The sequence below is a fragment of the Dama dama genome, chromosome 8, assembly GCF_033118175.1.
Source record: "Dama dama isolate Ldn47 chromosome 8, ASM3311817v1, whole genome shotgun sequence".
NCBI classification, from domain to species: domain Eukaryota; kingdom Metazoa; phylum Chordata; class Mammalia; order Artiodactyla; family Cervidae; genus Dama; species Dama dama.
Window position 1 is genome coordinate 20124635 of NC_083688.1, and position 23973 is coordinate 20148607.

Below are 23973 nucleotides of genomic sequence, written 5' to 3' on the forward strand. Positions count from 1 at the left end.
AGAGGATGAGATGGTTGGATTGTATCATCAACCTGATGGACATCAGTTAGAGCAAACTCTGGGAGATAGTAAAGGACAGGGAAGCCTGGCATGCTGCAGTCCATGGGGTTGCAAAGAGTTGGACATGACTTAGCAATAAATAACAACTCCCCCTGTTCAGTCCCTCACCCTCCTTGTTCTAGACTTGGTCATTTCCTCATTCATTCACTCACTCACTCAACAAACATTTATTGAACAGGCTTGGCCAGGGGCTGAGAAGATTCTTCTCCCATATCCATCCACATGTCCATCGGATGTGTGTGGAGCACTTGGCAGAAGACTCAGCAGCCAGGGATGTTCTGTACAGATTAGTAACCTGTCTGTTCCCTCCCTCTCTCCCTGCTTCCCTTTACTTCCTCCCTACAAATCTATATATTTATATGTCATGTAGCACATATTACATTGGATTGGCCAAGCAGTTTGTTCGGGGTTTTCCATAACATCTTACACAGAAAAATCTGAATGAACTTCTTGGCCAACCCAATATAATACATATTGGGTTGACAGAAGAGTTCGTTTCGATCTTCCCATAGTATCTCTCAGTAACGGTTTATGGTTTATTTTGGTCTTCCTAAGTGGTGCTAGTGGTAAAGAATCTGCCTGCCAGTGCAGGAGACACAAGAGACCCAGGTTCAATCCCTGGGTTGAGAAGATCCCCTGGAGTAGAAATGGCAACCCGCTGCAGTATTCTTGCCTGGAAAATTCCATGGTCAGAGGAGCCTGTCAGGCTCCAGTTCATGGGGTTGCAAAGAGTCAGACATGACTGAGCGACCGAGTGCACACGTCAGATGAGTAGATGGCTCCTTAGTGACATCTGACAGAAGGTTCTAGAAGGAGATGCAGGCATGAGTGAGATCTATCCAGTTATAAAGAATGGAGTTCTCAGTGATCATCATGAAATAAATTTGGTTTCTGTAGAGAGGCGTCAGAGAGGTTCTCTTTGACAGAATTGGTGGCAGAGAAATAGCTGCAGCCACATTGAGCTGCAGGCCTGTTCTCTCTGAAGGGCACGGTGCTCATAAACATCAGCAGGACACGCATTCCTCAGTGTGCTACAGACCCACCTGTCCTTACTGTCTTACTACATTTATCCAGGTAGATTGTGAAGAAATTAAAATCTGCAGATCTTGGTGGAGAGGGAAGATTCTGGTCATGGGAGGAGGGAAACAGGGGTTTACTCCCACCCAATCTCTTCCTTATCTAGAATGACTTTATTGTTGTAAAGTTGGAGGTCATTTCCTATGCCAAGATTCAGTAATTCTAGACTGTGTCTGTCTAGAAAGAGAGAAGGAGATTCATGATATGGTCAGAAACCAACAGCACTGTGTTGAAACCAAAGAAAGGGAAACTTCCTTCCCTGGCAGTCCAGTGGTTAAGACTTCACCATCCAGTGCAGCGGGTGCAGGTTCAGTCCCCAGTCGGAGAGCTAAGATCCCACATCCCTTGCAGCCAAAAACTAAAACACAAGAAATATTGCAACAAATTCAATAAAGACTTTAAAATGGTCCACATTTTAAAAAAAACCACATTATGAAAAAATAAAGTTATATTCTAGGATATATGCCGAGTTAGGGATGGAGTGGGAGGTTGGGGTTAGCAGATGCAAGATGTTATATATCGACTGGATAAACAGTGAGGTCCTACTGTATAGCACAGGGAACTATACTAAATATTCTATGATAAAGAATAATGGGAAAAAAATATTTTCCTGGTGACTCTAATGGTAAAGAATCTGCCTGCAGTGCAAGAGACCTAGGTTTGATCCCTGGGTCAGGAAGATCCCCTGGAGAAGGGAAAGGCTACCCACTCCAGTATTCTGGCCTGCAGAATTCCATGGGCAGAGGAGCCTGGCAGGCTATAGTCCATGGGGTTGCAAAGAGTTGGACATGCCTGAGCCACTGACACTTTCACTTTCACTGTGATAAACCATAATGGGAAAGAATATTTAAATATATAATATTTAAAGGTATATGTTAAGCAGTCTATGTTAACAGAAAACATCCATCACATGAACGTGTCTAGTGATGATCCCTGGCGAGGATTCTGCCTTCCTATGATGTTTAGATGGTGAGGTCTCATGGTTCCCACCTAGAGAATTTGTGGGTCCCTGTCAGTTAACCTTCCCCTGGACTGTGCGTGCGAGGTACAGTCAGAGAATGTGAATAGAGGGTCTTCCCCTGTGGGTCACAGACGTGTGATGTGTTTCAGGTCCCTTGGGGTCACCCGGCCTGAACGGCTTGCATGGTTTGAAGGGTCCGAAAGGCAGCAAAGGCGCTTCAGGTAAGAGAGAACCTTTGCAAGAGGCTGAACTGAGTTCATTAACGAACCATGAGAGTCCACTGGTGTTTCCTCCCTTCACAAGATACGGATGCGAAACTGAGACACTGGTTTAGCTTAGATTCACCTTGTTGGAACTGTTTCTAGTTTTGATGATGACTTATCAAACGGGCACTTGAGAAAACCCAATTTAAGCAGGAATGGTGGGTTAACATTGCCTATTGTTGATACTGCTTGTGACTATCTATTAAAAATATTCTGCATAATCACTTAGGTGGAGCTAGATTTCAAAATGTTATGAATAACAAATAAATAGTCAGGATACTAGAGTATTGTTTTACGTGTTGTCATGCCAAGTACAACCACGTGGGTCTAATTAGTACTTCAGCATCCTTCAGTAGCCTGCTGTGAAAACAAATTACCTGAACAAATTGCTGTTATTTTTGATGCCACAAATAGGCTAATCATCAACATCTTAGCTTGTTCTGTTATTTGAATAGAATTCACGTTGGTTGCATTGTTTCTCAGAAAAAGAGCTTGCAATCAGACGAGGTAGCTGGAAGCAGACTTGCTCATTTGTGAGACGGTGAGAAAAGGACTTAATTGTGCTGCCGGGTTTGAATCTGTAGTTGGGGAGGGAGAAAACGTTTATACGGTTTGGAAGATCAAGACGTCATTCAGGTCACTTAGGATTGTTATTGGCTTTTCCAAATCATCTGGTAAAATGTGTGCCCTCTCCAAGAAACCAGTGGAGTTCTGCCTTTTCAACATGGAACCGCACAATGGTTCTGTTTATTTGCCAGTTTCCATCTTAAACGTCAAGCCAGTTTATTCACAGTCATTTACTCTTCCATCTCATTCGTTTCACTCTTAATGATTGTAGAGGTTGAAGGGTTGGAATTGTCACTAAGTGGTTGTGTTTTTAAATCTGGGAAACAACCATAAAAATAAGTTAGAGCTACGCTGGACAGGTGTGATGGGTCGTAAGAGAGGGGACAGTGACCCCCGGAAGACTGTGCAGCCATTCGGATCATTCTTGTGGACAATGTTGGTCTCGGCAGAATGCGCTCCTTTCCTGTCCTATGCCCATTGGGAAGCAGTTCCTTTCCAGCCCCCATGCCAGGGACACACCAGGAGAAGATGCATCACTAATGTTGTTTTCCTCATTAAGGGTCGCATGAAATGGGCCCCCAGGGTCCAGTGGGAATGCCCGGCCCTAAAGGGGAGACAGGAGACCCCGGGAACCCAGGAATTTCTCCTCTGGGACTTTTTGGAGAAAGAGGTCCACCAGGTCCCCCAGGACCCCCAGGTAAGAAAGCAGCATGCTTTGCCCTTCACTTGATAACTGAAACCAAACCTCCCAAATGTCATGAGACTAACAGCTGAACACATTCCTCCTCAGGGAGAGCTGGACTGCCTGGTCCCCCAGGTGCTCCAGGAAAAGCTCTTAAGGATGACATTCCAGACCCAGGTCTGCCTGGAGATCAGGGACCTCCTGGCCCCGATGGTCTAAGAGGTATGGGACAGTCACGGCAAAGGGTGATGGTGCTGCTTTCCTTAGACGCTTGCCTGCTCTGTAGGGATGGAGGAGCAGAGAGAATGGTCAAGTAGAAGCACGTCAGCAGCCCCATCAGTTTGGCAGATGGAAAATGGGGAGCGTGGGCAGTGGGGAGCTCTGAGGACTGTACCCAGGACCAGTGCTTAGACCCCTCACTCTTCTATTTCAACTCCATCAGACCACCTCTGAGGCAGAGCAAGTCTTGCCTATCGCTGGCTTGATGCTGAGCTTGAGGGTGCAGAAGGGACCATCAGGAGGTGGTCTCATCCTCCTTGTTGGTCTCAGTATTAGCACATAAAGCACTGCTCTCAGCCCAGAGATGACAGGACCCCTACCTCTCTCTCTCTCTCTCTCTCTCTCACACACACACACACACACACACACACACACACACACACAGAGTCTCTTCATGCACTGCTCACAGTACATTTTGTTCCTGTTATCACTTCACTGGGATGAACTCTAGCTAGTCAATATTTAACAAAGTAAGGTTGAACCAGAGCTGACTGGGGAGTTGTAATAAGAGTGTGGCTCCGTGCAGTCTTCTGCCAAATGCAGGCAATCATATTCCTACTAGCTCATAGAACTCTTCCAGAGAGACAGAAACCTTTAAATCTTTAGGTTTTAGTGAGGGTGGGATAAAAAATATATAATTCTGCTTTACACTATGAAAAACTGAAATGCCCAAAAATATGCTAAGAAGGTTAGAAGTTAAGTAGGAATAGAACTTGAGCTCAAATACCATGTGTAGACAATGGTTTTCAAATAGGATTTTAAATTTAATTGAGTGGATATTCATTTGTCATCAGCCAGACTTTCTCTCTCTCTTTTTTTTTTTGGTTTATTTAGTCTTGGCTGCCCTGGGTCTTTGCTGCTGCATGAGCTTTCTCTAGTAATGTCGAGCAGAGGCTACTCTTGTTGCAGAGCACGGTTCTAGGGTGCTTGGGCTTCAGTAGTTGTGACACATGGGCTTAGTTGTGGTGTACAGACATTTGGGATCTTCCCTCACCAGGATCAAACTCATGTCCCCTGCACTGACTGGTAGATTCTTAACCATTGGACCACCAAGGAGCCTAGTCAGACTTTCTTAAAAATCTGTTATCTCTCTGTCCACCCACCCATCCATCTGTCCATTCATCAATTTACCCATTCACCCAACTATTCATCTATCCGTCCACCCATTCACCCATCTACCCATCCATCCATCCATCCATCCATCCATCCATCCATCCATCTATCCATTTACCCATCCATCTATTCATCTATCTATCCATCCATCCATGTATCCATCTATCCATCCACCCATTCGTCCATCTACCCATCCATCTATCCATCCATTCACCCATCCATCTATTCATCTATCTATACATCCATCCATCTATCACATGAAAGCAATGGGATGGCAATGCAAAGAAAAGTCACAAACTGATGCTTCCAGAAGGAATGGCTCTGAAGGGAAGGAAGATTTTGCATAGCTCATTTTTTCCTAATAGTTACTAACAGACTATTTACATTTTTCAACTTGGGCTTCATGAGACATACTGCTTCACCTCTGATACTATTGACCTTCTTATTCTAATTCCTTGCATCCCTTGCTTGTAAACGATTAAATTCCTTTCCTTAAGAAGCTCTTAGGCAGCCAGCATGCACATTTGTCTTTGACTAAAAGAATCTTTTTGCTTACTCGTGTGGTCAGGAATACCTGGGCCTCCAGGGCCACCTGGGAGTGTCGACCTTCTGAAAGGGGAACCAGGAGACTGTGGTCTGCCGGGGCCTCCGGGTCTCCCGGGCCCACCAGGCCCTCCCGGACACAAAGGCTTCCCAGGATGTGATGGAAAACATGGCCAGAAAGGTATGAATGCAAATAATTCTTTTAAGTGTACTAGATGACTTCCCCTGTCTGGCTCGCAGGTCTGGGCTATGCACCACTGTGAGGTCATTCTCATTTTCTATGGCAATAATGACTACATTTCCAGAATGTCCTGACTTGCCCAGAATCCTAAAATCTGGGTGACAGTTGGACAAGTAAGAAGAAGAAACACAAGTTCATCTTCAGTCCCTAATAACATGCTTGATAATCTTCTAGACAAGAACTACAAAATAGAAATTTAATGCAAGCTACATATGTAATGAAAAGATGTAATAGCCACATTTTAGAAAGGGAAAAGAAACAAATAGATTTTCCTACTTTAACATAATATATTAAAATATTATTACATTTTGACATGAAATCAATATAAATTATCAAAGGGATAATTAGGGCTGGTTGTACAAACCTAGTTTCTTTCCCAAATAAGATGCTCCTCTTTGATGCTGAAATCTGTTGTGTATTTTAAACTTATAGCAGAACACAGTTTGGCCTCATCAATTCCAACTGTTTAATAGCCATATTAGTGGCTTCTGTATTAGACAGTTCAGTTTTAGATTGCTGACTTTGCCTTTTTATATTCACAAAAGTGTCTTCACTACTGAATTCTCCCACTATTTAAGACTAAAATATTTATTTTAATTAGGTTTTACCTAACTGCTAATATTTGGGGAATGCAAAGTCAAGTGAGCCTTAGAACAAAGCTAGTGGAGTGATGGAATTCCAGTTGAGCTATTTCAAATCCTAAAAGATGATGCTGTGCAAGTGTTGTGCTCAAGATGCCAGCAAATTTGGAAAACTCAGCAGTGGCCACAGGACTGGAAAAGGTCAGTTTTCATTTCAATCCCAAAGAAAGGTAATGCCAAAGAATGTTCAAACTACTGCACAATTGCACGCATCACACACACTAGCAAAGTAATGCTCAAAATTCTCCAAGCCAGGCTTCAACAATACATGAACCATGAACTTCCAGATGTTCTAGCTGGATTTAGAAAAGGCAGAGGAACCAGAGATCAAATTGGCAACATCCACTGGATCATCAAGAAAGCAAGAGAGTTCCAGAAAAACATCTACTGTTTTATCAACTACACCAAAGCCTTTGATGTGTGGATAACAACAAACTGGAAAATTCTTAAATTCTTACCTGCCTCCTGAGAAACCTGTATGTAGATCAAGAAGCAACAGTTAGAACTAGACATGGAACAACAGACTGGTTCCAAATAGGGAAAGGAGTATGTCAAGGCTGTGTATTGTCACCCTGCTTATTTAACTTATATGCAGAGTACATCATGCAAAATGCTGGGCTGGATGAAACACAAGCTGGAATCAAGATTGCCAGGAGAAATATCAGTAACCTCAGATATGCAGATGACACCACCATTATGGCAGAAAGCGAAGAAAACTAAAGAGCCTCTTGTTGAAAGTGAAAGAGGAAACTGAAAAAACTGGCTTAAAACTCAACATTCAGAAAATGAAGATTATGGCATCTGGTCCCATCAATTCATGGCAAAATGATGGGGAAACAATGGAAACAGCGAGAGACTTTATTTTTGGGGGCTCCAAAATCACTGCAGATGGTGACTTCAGCCATGAAATTAAAAGATGCTTGATCCTTGAAAGAAAAGCTATGACCAACCTAGACAGCATATTAAAAAGCAGAGACATTACTTTGCCAACAAAGGTCCATCTAGTCAAAGCTATGGTTTTTCCAGTGGTCATAAATGGATGTGAGAGTTGGACTGTAAAGAAAGCTGAGTGCCAAAGAATTGATGTTTTTGAACTGTGGTGTTGGAGAAGACTCTTGAGAGTCTCTTGGACTACAAGGAGATCAAACCATTCAATACTGAAGGAAATCAGTCCTGAATATTCATTGGAGGGACTGATGTTGAAACTGAAACTCCAATACTTTGGCCACCTGATGCGGAGAGCTGACTCATTTGAAAAGACCCTGATGCTGGGAAAGATTGAGGGCAGGAGGAGAAGGGGACAACAGAGGATGAGATGGTTGGATGGCATCACCGACACAATGGACATGGGTCTGGGTGGACTCTGGGAGTTGGTGATGGACAGGGAGGCCTGGAGTGCTGCGATTCATGGGGTCGCAAAGAGTCAGACATGACTGAGTGACTGAACTGAACTGATGCTGGGCAAGATTGAAGGCAGGAGGAGAAGGGGACAACAGAGGATGAGATGGCTGGATGGCATCACCAATTTGAGGACATGAGTTTGAGTAAATTTCGGGAATTGGTGATGGACAGGGAGGCCTGGCGTGCTACAATCCATGGGGTCGCAAAGAGTTGGACACGACTGAGCAACTGAACTGAATATTTGGGAACCTTAGTTTTTGGCTGTAACAATTTTAGAGAATTATAAGGTTCATAGGACATTTTGTTGAGAAGAGACCAATAAAGATTATCCATTTTAGCTCCCTTATGTCATAAATAAGGAAACTTGATACCTGAGAAACAAATGTTGAACTTTGCAGGATACCAGTAACTAGCACTCTGTCTGATTTCTGAAACAAATGTGAAATAAGTTAAACGATTAGAGCAGAGGGAAGGTCAGAATCACCATGAGGCTGCTATGACTAGAACACAAATGGCATCCCTGAAATTGTGCAGTGCACAACCTGTACAACAGTACTCAGCCATCCTATTCACCTTTATTAGTGGTAAAATCAATTTTAGAAATTGTGGCTTATATCTGCTGGTATTTTGGCTTCTAATTAAACTCCTGGATTGGACAGATACACCTAGCATTCAAATCACCAAGAGAAAGGAAGTGGGCTGGCTATACAGCCTTGTTCCTCTCCCTAATAAGTCACTCCTCCTCCCCAGTGGCTTCCCTAGAGAATTAGCTTTCACCTGGAAATATACTTCAGGATTAGGGAAATAGCAAGACATATAAATAATAGCAACCTACAAAAGGGTATACCAAGAGTTGGAAATATTGGTAGAACCTCTAATTATGCTTCTTAATTCCCATTCCAGTGAGCCTAGGGCCAAAGAGTGCTTAACTGTTAAAAGGATGAGGGAATTTCTTCAGCTTACCTTTTTTAGACTTACCCAGTGGGAAATATTTGATCTGTTCCATAAATTATTACTAGGAATCCACAGAAATATAGTAGTGAACAAATTCAAAAGGAGTACCCACTAATTAAGTTAAATATATGGTTTCATAAGGGAAGAAAGATACTCACATTAAAGTATCCATCTATATTAACTGAATTGGACCATAAAGAAGGCTGAAGTGTTAGTCACTCAGTCGTGTCAGACTCTTTGCAACCCCATGGACTATATCCCTCCAGACTCCTTTATCCATGGAATTTTCCAGGCATTTAAGAAATACAGGAGTGGGTTGCCATTTCCTACTCTAAAAGAAGGCTGAGCGCTGAAGAATTGATGCTTTTGAATTTTGGTGCTAGAGAAGACTCTTGAGAGTACCCTGAACAGCAGCGAGATCAAACCAGTCAATCCTAAAGGAAATCAGCCCTGACTATTTATTGGAAGGGCTGATGCTGAAGCTGAAGCTCTAATACTGTGGCCACTTGATGCAAAGAACTGACTCATTGGAAAAGACCCTGATGCTGGGAAGGATTGAAGGCAGGAAGAGAAGGGGACAACAGAGGATGAGATGGTTGGATGGCATCACTGACTCAATGGACATGAGTTTGAGCAAGCTCCAAGAGATAGTGAAGGACAGGGAAGCCTGGCATGCTGCAGTCCATGGGGTCACAGAGTCTGACACGACCAAGCAACTGAACAAGAACTATACTAAATGAGGGACATGCTTTGGGTGGTGAGGCACACTTCTCTGAGTGCTTATTACAAAGAAACTGGACTTGGGTTGGGATTCCAGGGAGAGTCTCCTTGGTGTGATCTGCACCCTACAGAATGTGGAGGACTTCCTTGATGAGGAGGGGAGAAGGAACAGTGTGTATGAGGCACTTGAGTAGCTGCTCTGGCTGAAATTGAGAGAGTGGGGAAGAGAAGGGTGGACTCTCAGGATCAGGGTGGGTGTTCCCAGATAGTGGAGCATCTTTCCTAATTTTCCCTTTCTCTGGCAGTCCTTTGACTGTCTCCAGAAGAAGTTCAGGGTTACTGGGTTTTCATCCTCACTTAGTTTTGTCCTGGTCATGGATTGATTTTCCTTTGTCCTGTTGATGGATTATTGTGTTTCCTTTAGACAGACGCAACTCTTCTCAGCCTTCCAGAAGAAAGAGGGAGCTATTCTCCAATCCGAGGCTGGCTTTGCCCTGCATTTTGCTGGAGCGAACCTCTGAATTCAGTCCATCAAGTTGTTGTTGTCTTTATAATGCTTCATTCTAGTGCCCTCCTTTTCATGTTTCTTTTAGGACCAATGGGATTCCCGGGGCCACAGGGGCCACCTGGAAGTCCTGGGCTACCTGGAGACAAAGGTTTACCTGGAGCTCCAGGCAGACGAGGGCCTTTGGGTCCTCCGGGTAAGTGTCTAACACCTAATCATCTCCAGCTAGCAGCCCACATGGAGTGTTTTTTAAAAAATATTTACTATGAGGGTCATCTTTCAGAAAGTAATTATTCTGAAATTATCAGCAAATTCTAGGAAGTTAAGCCCTTTTTTATAAAGATTATGTTTATCTCAAGCTGCATGACAGAGTCTCAGGTTTGGAAATCTTACCTATAATTAGAACAAGTGAGTTTGAAAGTTAGGAGTTGGTTTTACATATACTATTTCTAAGGTAAATAAACTCTTGTTCCTTCACACAAGATCCGAAGACAGACTTGATCGTTGTATGTAAACATTGTATATTCTTGTCTCCAAATTTCCTACCATTAATTTTTCTAGATGTTTTATTTTAATGTTTCTTGTCAAGTATATTAGTTTCTATGAAGATGAAAGGCTATTTGGTTTTTCAGCTCTATAGACAACAGGTTTTCATCAAAAAGTCAAAAGAAGCCAAGGAAGAGTTGGAAGGGCACACATGTGTATCTGAGATTGGCAAAGTCATACCTTTCAGGATCCTAAGTCAATATGACAGCAGTGTGGTATCAGTTCTGAATATTTTGCAATCTCTTAAATTAGCACTCTAGTCCAAAGAGTATGAAAACTGTACTGCTTTTGATGGACCACAGAACAACATGATGAAGAACTACTATGATTCATCTTCTATTTCTTTTATGTGAACAATCTACAAAACTCGGCAAATTAATATGGAATTTCCAGAAGCCTTTAAAAGGACAGAATTTTTCCATACATTAAATTAGGGCATATTTGCTGTAAGAAACCGACTTGAATTTTATGTTGTGCAAGTTGGTTTCATTTCAGGTCTTTCTAGATATGAAAACTTCATTCATCATAGCCATTCTTGTCAGTAACAAGAATGTGGACTTTTTATGTAAATAAGATGCTGTCATTCTGCTTGTTGTCTTTGCTGTCCTCAAATTATTATTTGCATTTTCAATCTATTTCACTTTTGTCCTAACTTACACATTTATAATCTCTTTCCGCCTTATGAAAATCGTTATGTGGCCTCGCATTTTTGGCTTTGGATCTCTCCAGGTTCCAGAGGTAAGCCTTGCTATAAGATGAATAATTTCCTTTAAATCTTGTTTCCAGTCATTTTCATACTTGCTTTTTTCACTGTATTTGTGAGGGCAACTTTGTTCAATTTTTTAGATGGGGTGCTGTAATTATGTTAGGTTTGAATGCTTCCGCTTCCTCATTACAGGTATAGTAACCCTATATTAGGGTGTCCCAGTGCTGGACCTCCTGAGAGGTTGTCGAGGCAGTGTAGAGACTCGGCTTATATAATTCAGTTCAGGCACAGGGAATGAGCTTTCTATGTGAGATGCTACAGTATATACCAGTGTACGTTTCCTTTCTAGTTTCTGCAATATGAATACAGAGAACATCCCTAAAATAAACAATATCAACAACATGAAAAGATGGGTCCTGACCACTGGTCAGGGGCTGTGACAAGCCTTTCCCGCCACACCCAAGGTCCATTTTCCATGAGCAAGTTCCTTTGTGTATTAAAATGGAAATGCCATTCTTTTCAACTAAGTATGCACTTAATCCTCTACAATGCAAAAGCAACATATGATTTTGTGCCTGGCATTTTCAAAGAGAATAAAAAGAGTTTCTCAAAAGAAGGAAAGGAAAACCCTGAATGTGGGCATTTGTTCTTTCCAAGAGACTGTTATTAACCCCAAGCAATGTTGCCCTGCATACAGACGCTGTATCTTATTTTTAGGGGCCTTAGAAGAGATGCCTCAGTCCCTTTCTTTCAGCTTCTGGTTTGTCAAAAAGTAAAGAAAAAGCAAAATCAGAATTTTAAGAAGTCTGTCTGCTTTTAATGTTTATATTTTAAAATTATTGCTGTATATTTAATGAGTTTTCACTTAGCCTTTTTAGTGTCTGTAGTCACAGTATATACTGTGACTTACTAGATGATAACAGCAACATCCTAAATATAAAGTACCAGCCAAATACCCAGCCCTGCCTTTACTTACCTGCTTCCACTCCACCCCCACTGGTGAATTTCCACCGTAACACACCAGATTATCTAGGAAAAATAAGAAATATACATCTCTCAATTCACCCTGAGTAAAAAAGCCAAGTTTTACATTAAATAATTCATACTGTAAAAAGACCTCTAACTTGGTGTTATTTGTGGTTTCACACAATATTTTCTAGGAGGTTAAATTCCAAACTGCTTATAGCATTCAAGTCCATTTTCCAAGACACAGTTACTATCGTGTAGACTCCGTTGCCATTATGGCCAGGTTTTCTAGGATCTTCTCACTTCTTTATCATTGTTTTTAAAATGATTTGGCACATTTGAATGAATTTTAAGAAATCAATAACTAATAAAGGATGTGCTTTACAATATGCTGCACTTCTTAGAATTCAGCACGTAGACGTTCAGAGTCCTTAAGGAGGGCAGTATGGGGTGACGGTGAAGAGCACAGTTTTGGAGCCAAGGTGTCTTGGATTTTAATCTAGACTATGCCACAAACTGGCTGCATGACATTGATCTGTCGCTAAATAAATGTCATTTATTTCCCTGGGCCTGAGTTTTCTTACCTGTAACATTCTAATGACCGCAGCACATACCCACAGCCTGGGTGGGAACATTCAGTCATAGAGCATTTAGCAGGAGGTCTGAGGCATGTTGAGCTTTGCTGGTGGTTCAGATGGTAGAGAGCCCACCTGCAAGGCAGGAGCCCTGGGTTTGATCCCCGGATCTGGGTCGGGAAGATGCCCTAGGGAAGGGAATGGCTGTCCACTCCAGTCTTCTTGCCTGGAGAATCCCATGGACAGAGGAGCCTGGCGGGCTACAGTCCATAGGGTCCCAAAGAGTCGGACACGACTGAGCGACTAACACTTTCACTTCTGATGCATGATAAAGCGTCCACTAGGTGTTAGCAGTCATCATTTTTGTTTAGAGCTATTATTTCTGGTCCTTTGTGGAATGACTGCTGGGAGACTGAATGAAGATTTAGGGGCGAAAAAAACCGTCTTAGAGATGTGAGTGTAACCAAGAATTTAAGAAATTTCAACCTTTAGGGCTACGGTTCTAAAAGTGAGATTCCCACATCAGCGCCATTGAGCTCACCAGGGCACTTATTAGAATATGCAAATTGATGCCCCCTCCCCCAGACCTACTGACTCAGAGACTCAGGGCTCTAACAAGCCTGAGAGACAGTCATGATGTATTCAGGTCACAGCTGCAGCTTTCCAGTGGTGCTTCTTAGCCTGGGCGAATATTGGAATCATCTGGAGAGTTTAAAAAATTAGTGATGCTTGGATTTCACTCACACAGATTCCTTTCTAATAATCTAGGTGGGGTGCTGGCAGTAGTACTTTTTAAAAAAATTGGACTACAGTTGCTTTACAGTTCTGTGCAATGAAGTGAATCAGCTATTTGTACACATATGTCCCCTTCCTCTTGGACCTCTCACCCCATCACCCATCCCACCCACCTCGGTCGTCACAGGGCACCGAGCTGAGCTCCTTGAGCTATGTAGCAAGTTCCCACTAGCTATCTGTTTTACACATGGCAGTACATATATATTAATACGTCAGTTCCAGTCTCCCCTTTCATTCCTTCCCTGCCCCGTGCTCACATTTGCCTTCTTTATGTCTGCATTCCTGTTCCTTGCCTGCAAATAGGTTCATCTGTACCGTGTTTCTAGATTCCACAGCAGTATTTTTGAAAAGCTCTGCAGATGGATTTATTATACAGTCAAGCCTGAGGTCACTGCCCCGGCCACATCCTGTACCAATTAACCCACTATTTCTGGGATGGGGCCCGGATATCTGAATGTTTATAACTCTCTTGGATAATTTCAACGTGCACTCAAGGTAGAAAATCACTGCTGCCTCAGTGCCTCTAGCCATCCTGAAATCATGTCTCCTTGAGTAGCAGACACTCTGGAAACCCAGCTGGCTGCAGTGTAGACAGCTGAATTAAAGCAATCTTAAGCTGAGTGTGAGGAACCCACCAAGTCCTCTCCCCATGCCACCTGTGGCCAGCACCTAGTAAGAAATGGCCCAAAGATGGCAAATCCTGTGAAGTGCACCAAACAGTCACTGTCTCAGCCAGATTTCACTATTTCCTACTTCTTTTGCTTCCTCTGAAATCCCATTCACTCATTCATTCAGTCACTCAACGAAAAGATTTGGAGAAGTTTGCCTGTCCCCCATAGTGAACAAGACAAAGTCCTGTCTTCACAGAGCTGACATTGGATGGCTGAACATTCTTGATAACATTCCAGCGTGGTGTCAGAAGCCCATCCAAATTGCAGAAGGCACTGGTTCATAAGCATTTGAACCCCTTATACAGGTGGTGATTCCAATTTCAGGTGAGCCTGGGCCCCCAGCAGACTTGGATGCCTGCCCCCGAATCCCAGGGCTTCCTGGGATACCAGGCCCGAGAGGACCGGAAGGAGCCATGGGGATTCCTGGCATGAGAGGCCCGCCAGGGCCAGGTATGAACCTCACTCTGATTACTGGCTTTGAAGACTGCTGAAATGAAAATCTGGGTGTTTGCTATGTAGGTTTTTGTATGGAGCTTAAACAACTCTTGAGGATCAAGCATGAAAATCTCCTTCCCCTTTAACAGTTTTTCTACATTTGTCCAAAGGTTTAATCATGTAGTCATGGGCTCTATGGGCTTCCCAGGTGGACCTAGTGGTAAAGAACCCACCTGCCAATGCAGGAGACATAAGAAACCAGGGTTTGATCCCTGGGTCAGAAAGAGCCCCTGGAGGAGGGCATGGAAACCCACTCCACTATTCTTGCCTGAGAATTCCATGGACAGAGGAGCCTGGCGGGCTACAGTCCATAGGGTCACAAAGAGTCAGACATGACTGTAGTGACTTAGCACGCATGCACGCAATGGGATCTACAATGTTCCTTCTATTTCTAGGGGAACGCTTATTTTAACTTTTATCCTTGGGCGGCTTTTGGACATGAGGTTTTTAAATTTTTCTCCCCAAGAAATAATTATCTGCCTAAATTATTTATTTATTTGGCTGTCTCGGGTCTTAGTTGTGGCATGCAGGCTTAGATGCTCCATAGCATGTGGGATATTAGTTTCCCAACCAGGGACTAAACCCATGTCCCCTGCATTGCAAGGTGAATTCTTAACCACAGGACTACCAGGGAAGTCCCTGGACATGAAGCTTTGAAATCTCTTAGCATCACTGAGTAAATGCTCTACGAGTAGTCATTATTAGGTTGATAATGACCTTAGTATGATAATGATCTTGGTAATGATAATAATCAACCTAATCATTATTAGGTTGATTTGACCTTGAATTAAAAACTATTGAATCGGGGCTCAGTGGAGCAGAAACAGCCTATAAGAAGGGAGAAGGAGGTGTATCTCTTGGAAGAGGAAGAGGGAAGAGGGGGAGGGTCACTCTAAATTCTGGCAAGGATGGCCTTATTCACCTAATGGACTTGGGCATTGCTCAGTCATTGTCAGGGTGGCAGGATTCTTAAGTATTTAAACCAAACCATTTGGTTCGTAACATTGTATGGGAGGTGGTGACCAAAACCATCCCATGAAAAAGAAATGTAAGAAGGCAAAATGGTTGTCTGAGGAAGACTTACAAATAGCTGAGAAAAGAGAAGTAGAAAGGTAAAGGAGAAAGGGAAAGATACGCCCAACTGAATTCACAGTTCCAGAGACTAGCAAGGAGAAATAAGAAAGCCTTCTCAAGTGAGAAAGCAAAGAAATAGAAGAAAACAATAGAATGGGAAAGACTAGAGATCTCTACAAGAAAATTGGAGATACTAAGGGAACGTTTCATGCAAAGATGGGCACAATAAAAGACAGAAATGGTATGGACCTAACCAGAGGGAGAAGAGATTAAGAAGAGATGGCAAGAATACACAGAAAAACTATACAAAAAAGATCTTAATGACCCAGATAACCACAATAGTGTGATCACTCACCTAGAGCCAGACATCCTGGACTGTGAAGTCAAGTGAGCCCTAGGAAGCATTACTATGAACAAAGCTGGTGGAGAAGATGGAATTCCAGCTAAACTGTTTCAAATCCTAAAAGATGATGCTTTTGAAGTGCTGCATTCGATATGGCAGCAAATTTGGAAATTTGGAACACTTATGGGTTTGGGTCATCTTTCCTTTTCTGAAGGAGATTATTTCAGCAGGGTGAGCAGGGCATTGAGGACCACCCTGAGTCTGGTTGTGAAGGATCAACTGCCCCACAGAAGTACCACCTCCACTTAAAATAATATGGTTTTCCTCCTGTTTTCCGTCAAGACCTCTTTCATTTCTGAGCTGATCTTGTAGCCAAGTGCTGCAGCTGAGATCTACAGAGAAAAGAATGAACTTCTGGCTCCTTCCTGCCCAATCTGAGTGGGTAACGGCCACACCAAGTAAAACCTGAATTTGTTAAGAACCCTGGGTAACAGAAGGTCTAATGCTTTTCTCAACACATCTCATTCATCTCTACAATCATCCTTCCTGAGTGGCCCTCAAAGGCTGAGGCTTCCTGTGATGAACTTAAAAGTGGTTTCCGTTCTGGGTTGAACTGTTACTGTCTCATGGCCATTCCCTCCATCCTGTTTGGGAGCATTTCTCTTCAACACCTGACCCTCTCAGAGGAGGGACTCCATCCGACAGTGCTGGGCTTTCAGATGTAGGTCTGTTCCTGGTGCATGGTAAAGAATCTGCCTGCCGATGCAGGAGATGCAGGTTCAATCCCTGGGACAGGAAGATCCCCTGGAGAAGGAAATGGCAACCCACTCCAGTATTCTTGCCTGGGAAATCCCATGGACAGAGGAGCCTGGTGGGCTACAGTCCATGGGGTCGCAGAGTCAGACTCCGCTGAGCACACGTTTGTTTTTCTGTTCCTGCAAACAAGTTCCAGATGAAAAGCTCTGGGCCTACATGTCAAGTTAACAAAAGCCTTCCTTCCTGGGGCTTGGAAAACGTCATCCACTTACAATTTCCGTTTGTCTTCCTTGAAAGGGAGCAAAGCCCATATTGTAACATCTGGTCGGGGGACTCTTTTCCAGATGGCCAGTGGGCTTGCTGCATTTGGGGAGTTGGAAAGAAATTGCCTTCTCTGCGATACACCTGTTGGTTTGCTGGCTCGTTAACCCTGGGCAGCCCTTTCCAGAATCACCCTGTGGCCACATGTTGGAATCATGTCTTTGGATGGGAAAGAGAAGAATGCTCTGAGCTCACCGCGGGGCCCTAGGTTCCTTCCAAAATAACAGATATTCTCTGTGAAGCTGGTGGAAAGAGAGCAGCGCCATCTAGGAAGAGGCTTCTGCCTAGTTAGACATGGAGGGGCACCCCTCCCCTCACTAGGGAGGAGGAGAGGGGTTCCTTTCTCACTTACTGAGTGATGACTATGTAAGAACACAGTCCAGACGTGCAGCACGTTCCAAGAGAATTTATGATCCAAGAGGTGAGGAAGTGACATGAGAGCACCCCAAAAGCCAGGAGCACCCCTGATGCCCACATCGAACGTACTGTGACCAACATCGGGTACGGGGGCTGCTGGTTGTGGGACAAAAAGAGGAGGTTTATGGGGGCCACTCAGGCAGGGGATGCAAAATGTAAAGGTTTGAGGGGCACAAGTTTCAGATGGCTCTAAGCGGGGCCTGTGTGAGAGGGGAGTTGAGTGAGATGTCTGGTCCCCTGAGTGCGGCAGCCCCTCCTTCATTCCCTCAGGGGGCTCCCGCTGCCTCCAGAACACAGCCCAGTGCGGAAAAGAGGGGCAGCTCCTGGAGTGAAGCCTCTTTGACATAATGATTGGTTTTAGACTGATTTATGGCAGAAAGAGAGAGAGATTGGCTAGAGAAGGACAATGATCGAGGAAGGGAGAGCGATTAGACACCGGAACCCTCGAGGGGCTAGTAATTCAGATAATTACGGTAAGGGCTGCGAGCTCTGCCACAGGCAGGGACCAAATCTGCTTCCCAGACCAAAACAGATCACGGCTGATGAATTAATGCCTTGGCCGAAATAAACCAAACACTTAAAGCAAGAGCGGCTCGAGTCTCAGGGTGACGGCTGTCTGCCGAAGCCCCAGGGAGCACTCCTGAGCCCTGCGGCTTGTCCCGAGCGCGGGGCTGGTGATGGCTGGCACAGCCTCTGCACTTGGCCTGCTGGGTCCATGTCCTCTGCACACGTGACCCTCACCATGGCCTCTCTGAGCCTCCGTCTCCCCACGTGGTAGCTGTGTAGACTGAATCAGATAATTTCACATAAAGAGATTACCCTGCTCCCTAGTGCCTTGAACTCTCAACAAACAGCTGATTTTTAAAAGTTGCTGCTCTTGCTTTAAATTTAACCTGACTGTCTCTCAACTGAATGCTCTTCAGTTGTATTCATTCCTCCATTCAGGCTTCTAAAGCATCATTATTAAGGAAAATATTCAATGACAAAAGCCATAGATGTTCGCTGTTAAAAAAAAAAAAAAAAAACCCATCCAGGTCCAAATACAAGACTGTGAAGAAAATATGAAAATGCCTCATTCAACACCTTGCTGCTCTGGCTTCAGATCCTGGCTCTGCCCATTCCTGGCTCATTGGCCTTAATTGGTCAAGGTACTTGACCTCTTGGAGTCTTAATTACCCCAACTGCCAAGAGGAGGTGGTATAATCCCAACTTCACGTACCTGCAAAATGAACGAGCCAATGCAGGTGTGTCCAGATGGGAGGCCCCAGGTTGCCAAGTGGAATTCAGGCAGTAAATGCTAGCCTAGCAGGTGTCACGTCATTGTCGCCATTGCTGTTGTGAACTTTCCTGCAGGGTGCAAAGGAGAGCCCGGGCTGGATGGCAGGAGGGGTGAGGATGGCCTCCCAGGGCCCCCTGGGCCTCCGGGTCATAAAGGTGACATGGGAGAAGCAGGCTGTCCAGGAGCACCAGGTAAAGAATTTCCATTTCTCTTCTTTTCTCTGGCCCAGTGAATCTGAGAACTGTGTACAAGGTCTCTGACTTCTCAAGCATTTGCCTTAGATACCAACTCACCAGGCTTTAGGGAGACAAAGCAACAGGAACAGAAAAGAATGGACCCCCCCACCACATGCTAACTGATACTTGACTATCATAAAAACGGGTCAAGGCCTTATGTCCATTACTCTTCCAAAGCACTATTCATTAGCATAAAAGGCTCAGCCGTTTCTGCTGTTTGCTTTCCCAGTGTGAGCCTGGCATGCTGTACCGTTGAGAGGCTGTGCTGAAGATATCAGGGTCGGCAGGGGTGGTCTCACGTCCATAACTGGCTGAATCACTTGGTCTCTGGTTTTCCGAGTTCATTCGTCTTATCATACAGCCATCGGTACATTTTGTTGTTCACTTTTCTCAGTTGTGTCTGACTCTTTGCGACCCCATGGACTACAGCCTGCCAGGCTTCCCTGTCTTTCACTGTTTCCTGGAATTTGCTCAAACTCATGTCCATTGAGTCGATGATGCCTCTTAAAAAGAACACAAGGCTTTTCTTCAAAAACACTTGTGAGTGGGCCTTTGGCGAAGGCAGATAAGACCCTTTAGGATATAAATCTGAAATATAACTCATCAAACAATATGTTAGGGCCTGAAGACTCCCAGATACAGTCTCCTCTGTGGAGAATATCTGGCAGTGCCAGCTTAGTAATGAGAAGCACGTGAAGGGGTGTCGGGGAGCTGGGATGCTGAGGAAGGGTTCTCGGGAAAATGGGGGCTGCAGTCTGAAAGCAGGGCTCGGCTTCTGTTATGTGGAAATTGTGGCTGTGTAGAAATGTGGGCCCACTATTCCCTATACTCTGCTTTTCTAGTCTGAAATCTTAACTCATCAAATCTTGGTAAGTCAAACAAAACACATGAGCAGGCCTGATGCAGTCCACAAGCTACGAGGTTGTAGCCTCTGGTTTACAGCATAGATGAGAAGAGCTGCCAGTCTTCCAGAAACAAAAACTTTTAACAAACACCTTTTTTAAAGGTGTCAAAGTCCAACTCCACCCTCTGCTTTTGGCAATCAGAAGTAGCCACTGACCTTCTTCAGGAGGTCACCCCCTTAGAGAGGCCGAAGGAGATGTCCCTGCTCATATTCTGTATAGCTGTTCATTTCCCACCAGCCAGTTAGAGATCTAGAACTTGGGCTTCTTCCACTTGCCTTTCGTATAAAAGAAGAGATACAAAGCCAAACATATGGGCCTCCCTGGCGGCTCAGCAGTAAAGAACCCGCCTGGCAATGCAGGAGACCCGGATGCAATCCCTGGGTTGGAAAGATCCCCTGGAGTAGGAAATGGCAACCCACTCCAGCATTGTCGCTTGGGAAATCCCATGGACAGAGGAGCCTCATGGGCTATACACTCCCTGAGTTGCAAAGAGTCAGACACAACTTGGTGGCTAAACAACAATCACAATGGATTCTAAACCCTTGTCTTTAGAATGGAACTGACAATATGGGAGGACCATGGAATGCGTCTGGGAGCTATAAGACAGGCCCACTCCTGAGAGTCACCTTCTCAGATAGCAGACTCCTAGTCTAATTGGAAAAGTCTGGGAGATCCCACACTGGCTGTCGTTACCCCATTGTGGTTCTTCTCAGCACTTACCCTTTATTAAGTATTTCATAGTTTACCTTTTCATTATGCTTATTACTTGTCATTTCTCCTCTTCAAGTAGAATGTAAGCTGTAGGAGGGCAGGTATTTTCGACTGCTTGTATGCTGATGTAACCCAAGCAGCTAGAAGCTGCTAAACGGTGTCCTTGTTGAATGAGTTGTTGGGGTGCATTGCAGTTGTGTGAGGGGGACATTCCTCTCTGCTCTCTGAGTACTTAGCGTAGCATCAGACAGAGGTACTTGGAAATATCTGTTAAACTGAACTCCCTAAACCACCTTTCTTTATGTTTCCTTATTCTTCCAGGCCCTCCTGGGCCCGTGGGGGATCCTGGGCCCATAGGGTTTGGCCCTGGATACCTCAGTGGCTTCCTCCTGGTTCTCCACAGTCAGACCGATGGAGAACCCACCTGCCCCACGGGCATGCCCAGGCTCTGGACTGGGTATAGTCTGCTATACCTGGAAGGACAGGAGAAAGCTCACAATCAAGACCTAGGTACGTAGATGGCATGTGTTCACCCCGGTTCATTGCTTATGAGCAAGACTTTTGGGTTGGTTTCATGGATTCATTAACATCTTAAATGATCACTCATCTTCTATGAAATTTTTTTTTCTTTTTTAACTACCATGCTAATTCTCAACTAATATTGTTAAATCTATGACCCTGTGAGGTGCCAAGAAAGCTCATACTGGCTATATCATTACTATATTTTTATTTCTAATTTTACATACTAATTATTATAAAATTTTAAGTTACAAATATAAAATTTTAAGAAATTTTAAAATTATAATTATTATAAAATAAAATTATAAAATAACCATTTAAAATGTTATTTTATTATAATTTTTAATAATTATTATAATCTGACTACATAGTATTAGTTTAAAAATAATTCTTCCTCAGTAAGTATAACTCTAATATAAAAAGCAACTTTTATTTCCCAATGTAAATGATTTAATCAGGATATGGTTGGTTCCTGGAGAAACTCCCTCAATCCCTGAGTTGATAAGATCTCCTGGAGAAGGAAATGGCAACCCACTCCAGTACTCTTTTGGAATTCATTGTCAAATGAAATACATTTGACATATAACATGTAAGTTTAAGGTGTTGAAGGTGTTGATCTGATGCATATATATATAGTAATGACTTCATTGTACCAGTTGTTGGCATCTCCATCATATCACATAGTTATCATTTCTTTTTGTGGTGGGAATAATTATGACCTCATCTCTTCATACATTTGATGATTATGATACAATATTGTTGTCTATATTCATTCCACTATGCATTGGATCACTAGGACTTATGTATCTACTAGTTGCAAATTTACACCTTTTAACAACATCAGAACTTTACTTGGAGTGTCATTCCTTAGCACTCTTTGTCAACTTCCAATAGTGGATTTGTAAGCCTCAGAAACTGACTTCTAAGCTGAGGGTTGAGTCCCCAGATGCTGACACTCATGTCCTCCCTAAGATAGTGGTGGTTGCCATGGTGGGTGCAGGAGGGCTGAGCCCACAGGATCAGCTGATGGTGAGGTGCGTCCTGTCCCCTCTCTCACTGGGCGTGACCCCGCTGCCAGTAAGGGTGATAAAAGCATGCAGGCCTGTGGGGGGCGCCAGTGTCAGCTCCCAGGCCCTGCTCTAGCCAGAGCCACCCCACTGTGACTGCGCTCTGCAGAGCTCTTGGAATAAAACCCAAACTCCTTAACGAGATGGACCAAGCCTGCATCCTCTGGTCTGCTTTATTGGATTGGCTGAAAATGTGTAATCCTACGGGAAAAACCCCAGGGAACTTTTTGGCCAACTTAATACTCGAGCAAAGCTAGACATAGACCCAGACCTGCTCTCCCCACCTTCCCCGGGGTTGAACTTCTCTGAGTCCTTTGAGTTCCTGCTCCCTAATTACCTCTGACCATCGTTACTGCTGTATAAACAGGCCTTTCCTTTGAACCATCACCACCATCTCCAAACCTGGCCAAACCTTGTTCGGAATTCAGGTCCTGGCTTCCAATCACTTCTTGCAGCCGTCCGGCTTGGGTACCCCCGAGTTCCCACTTCTCAAGCCTTGTCTTGCTGCATTCCCACTGCCTCTTGGCTCCTCCAGCTCCCCACCCCCACCAAGCGGGCCAGCAGCTTCCTGAAAATTCCTGAAGCTCTCCGAGAAGAGGTGTGCTCACGTCTCTCTCTCGAGCATCCTGGCCTGTTGCTTGACTCAGGAGAGCGATGTGGGATCCAGGGGAAAAAGGCAGCCTGACCCATGAGACCTGAGATGTGGCCGAAGTGGTCAGGTGCCCACAGCAGCAGGCTTTGGCCAGGCCCCCCGACCCCCACCCTGTGCCCCCGTCTCCATCCCCCGCCCAATGCCAGATGAGTGTCTGCAGAGGGGCCCGGTAGGGAAGGTCATCCCAGAGCAGAGCACTCAGCTTCCACGTGGTCTCCCCTGCCCAGGTCTGGCGGGCTCCTGCCTCCCCATCTTTAGCACGCTGCCCTTCGCCTACTGCAACATCCACCAGGTGTGCCACTATGCCCGGAGGAACGACAGGTCCTACTGGCTGGCAAGCACCGCGCCTCTGCCCATGAAGCCGCTCTCGGAGGACGAGATCCGCCCGTACATCAGCCGCTGCGCCGTGTGCGAGGCCCCCGCCCAGGCCGTGGCGGTGCACAGCCAAGACCAGTCCATCCCTCCATGTCCGCGGGCCTGGAGGAGCCTCTGGATCGGGTACTCCTTCCTCATGGTGAGCCCCCACACCTCCGCCGTCCCTAAGACCCGCCTCCGCACCCCTTCCATCAGGACTGGACCGTAGTTTTGAGAATCCAGGGCCGATGGGCGACAGTTTGGCATGGGAGTCATGAAGGCCACACCATACTATACCCTGCTGAGACACAGGGCCGCTCTTTTTTGCTTATTGTGGATTAATTTTTGTATTACTCGGGTAGAATTTAGAGGATGGATTTGCATCAGCCCTTAGTGAAAGGGGTTTCTTTTTGTGTGTGCACCCATCTCCTTTCCCATGTATCCATTGCTTTGTTGTCGTTATGGAGTTGCTGTGTCCGGTCTGATTCTTTGTGACCCCATAGACTGCAGCCCGCCAGGCTCCTCTGTCCGTGGGATTCCCCCGGCAAGAATACTGGAGCGGGCTGCCATTCCCTTCT

General features: G+C 44.6%; 2 protein-coding genes across 4 annotated transcripts in view; one reads left to right on the forward strand and one right to left on the reverse strand.

Annotated features, from left to right (window-relative positions):
* The window catches only part of COL4A4 (collagen type IV alpha 4 chain), a 153096-nt gene that overhangs the window by 123041 nt on the left and 6082 nt on the right, over positions 1–23973 (forward strand). The window contains exons 38-47 of the mRNA XM_061148617.1: positions 2248–2319; positions 3488–3625; positions 3719–3832; positions 5571–5726; positions 10096–10203; positions 11283–11291; positions 14591–14716; positions 19026–19142; positions 21125–21313; positions 23269–23555. Coding sequence (XP_061004600.1) covers positions 2248–2319; positions 3488–3625; positions 3719–3832; positions 5571–5726; positions 10096–10203; positions 11283–11291; positions 14591–14716; positions 19026–19142; positions 21125–21313; positions 23269–23555 — 1316 coding nt within the window. The remainder of the gene's footprint in view (positions 1–2247; positions 2320–3487; positions 3626–3718; positions 3833–5570; positions 5727–10095; positions 10204–11282; positions 11292–14590; positions 14717–19025; positions 19143–21124; positions 21314–23268; positions 23556–23973) is intronic.
* RHBDD1 (rhomboid domain containing 1) overlaps positions 1–23973 on the reverse strand; it is a 174058-nt gene that overhangs the window by 6243 nt on the left and 143842 nt on the right. For 2 of the 3 annotated variants that reach the window (XM_061148613.1, XM_061148614.1), the window contains exons 7-8: positions 12236–12288; positions 8200–8256 (exon numbers count right to left, since the gene is read on the reverse strand). In XM_061148613.1, coding sequence (XP_061004596.1) covers positions 8200–8256; positions 12236–12288 — 110 coding nt within the window. The remainder of the gene's footprint in view (positions 1–8199; positions 8257–12235; positions 12289–23973) is intronic. The other variant, XM_061148616.1, reaches the window with a different exon arrangement.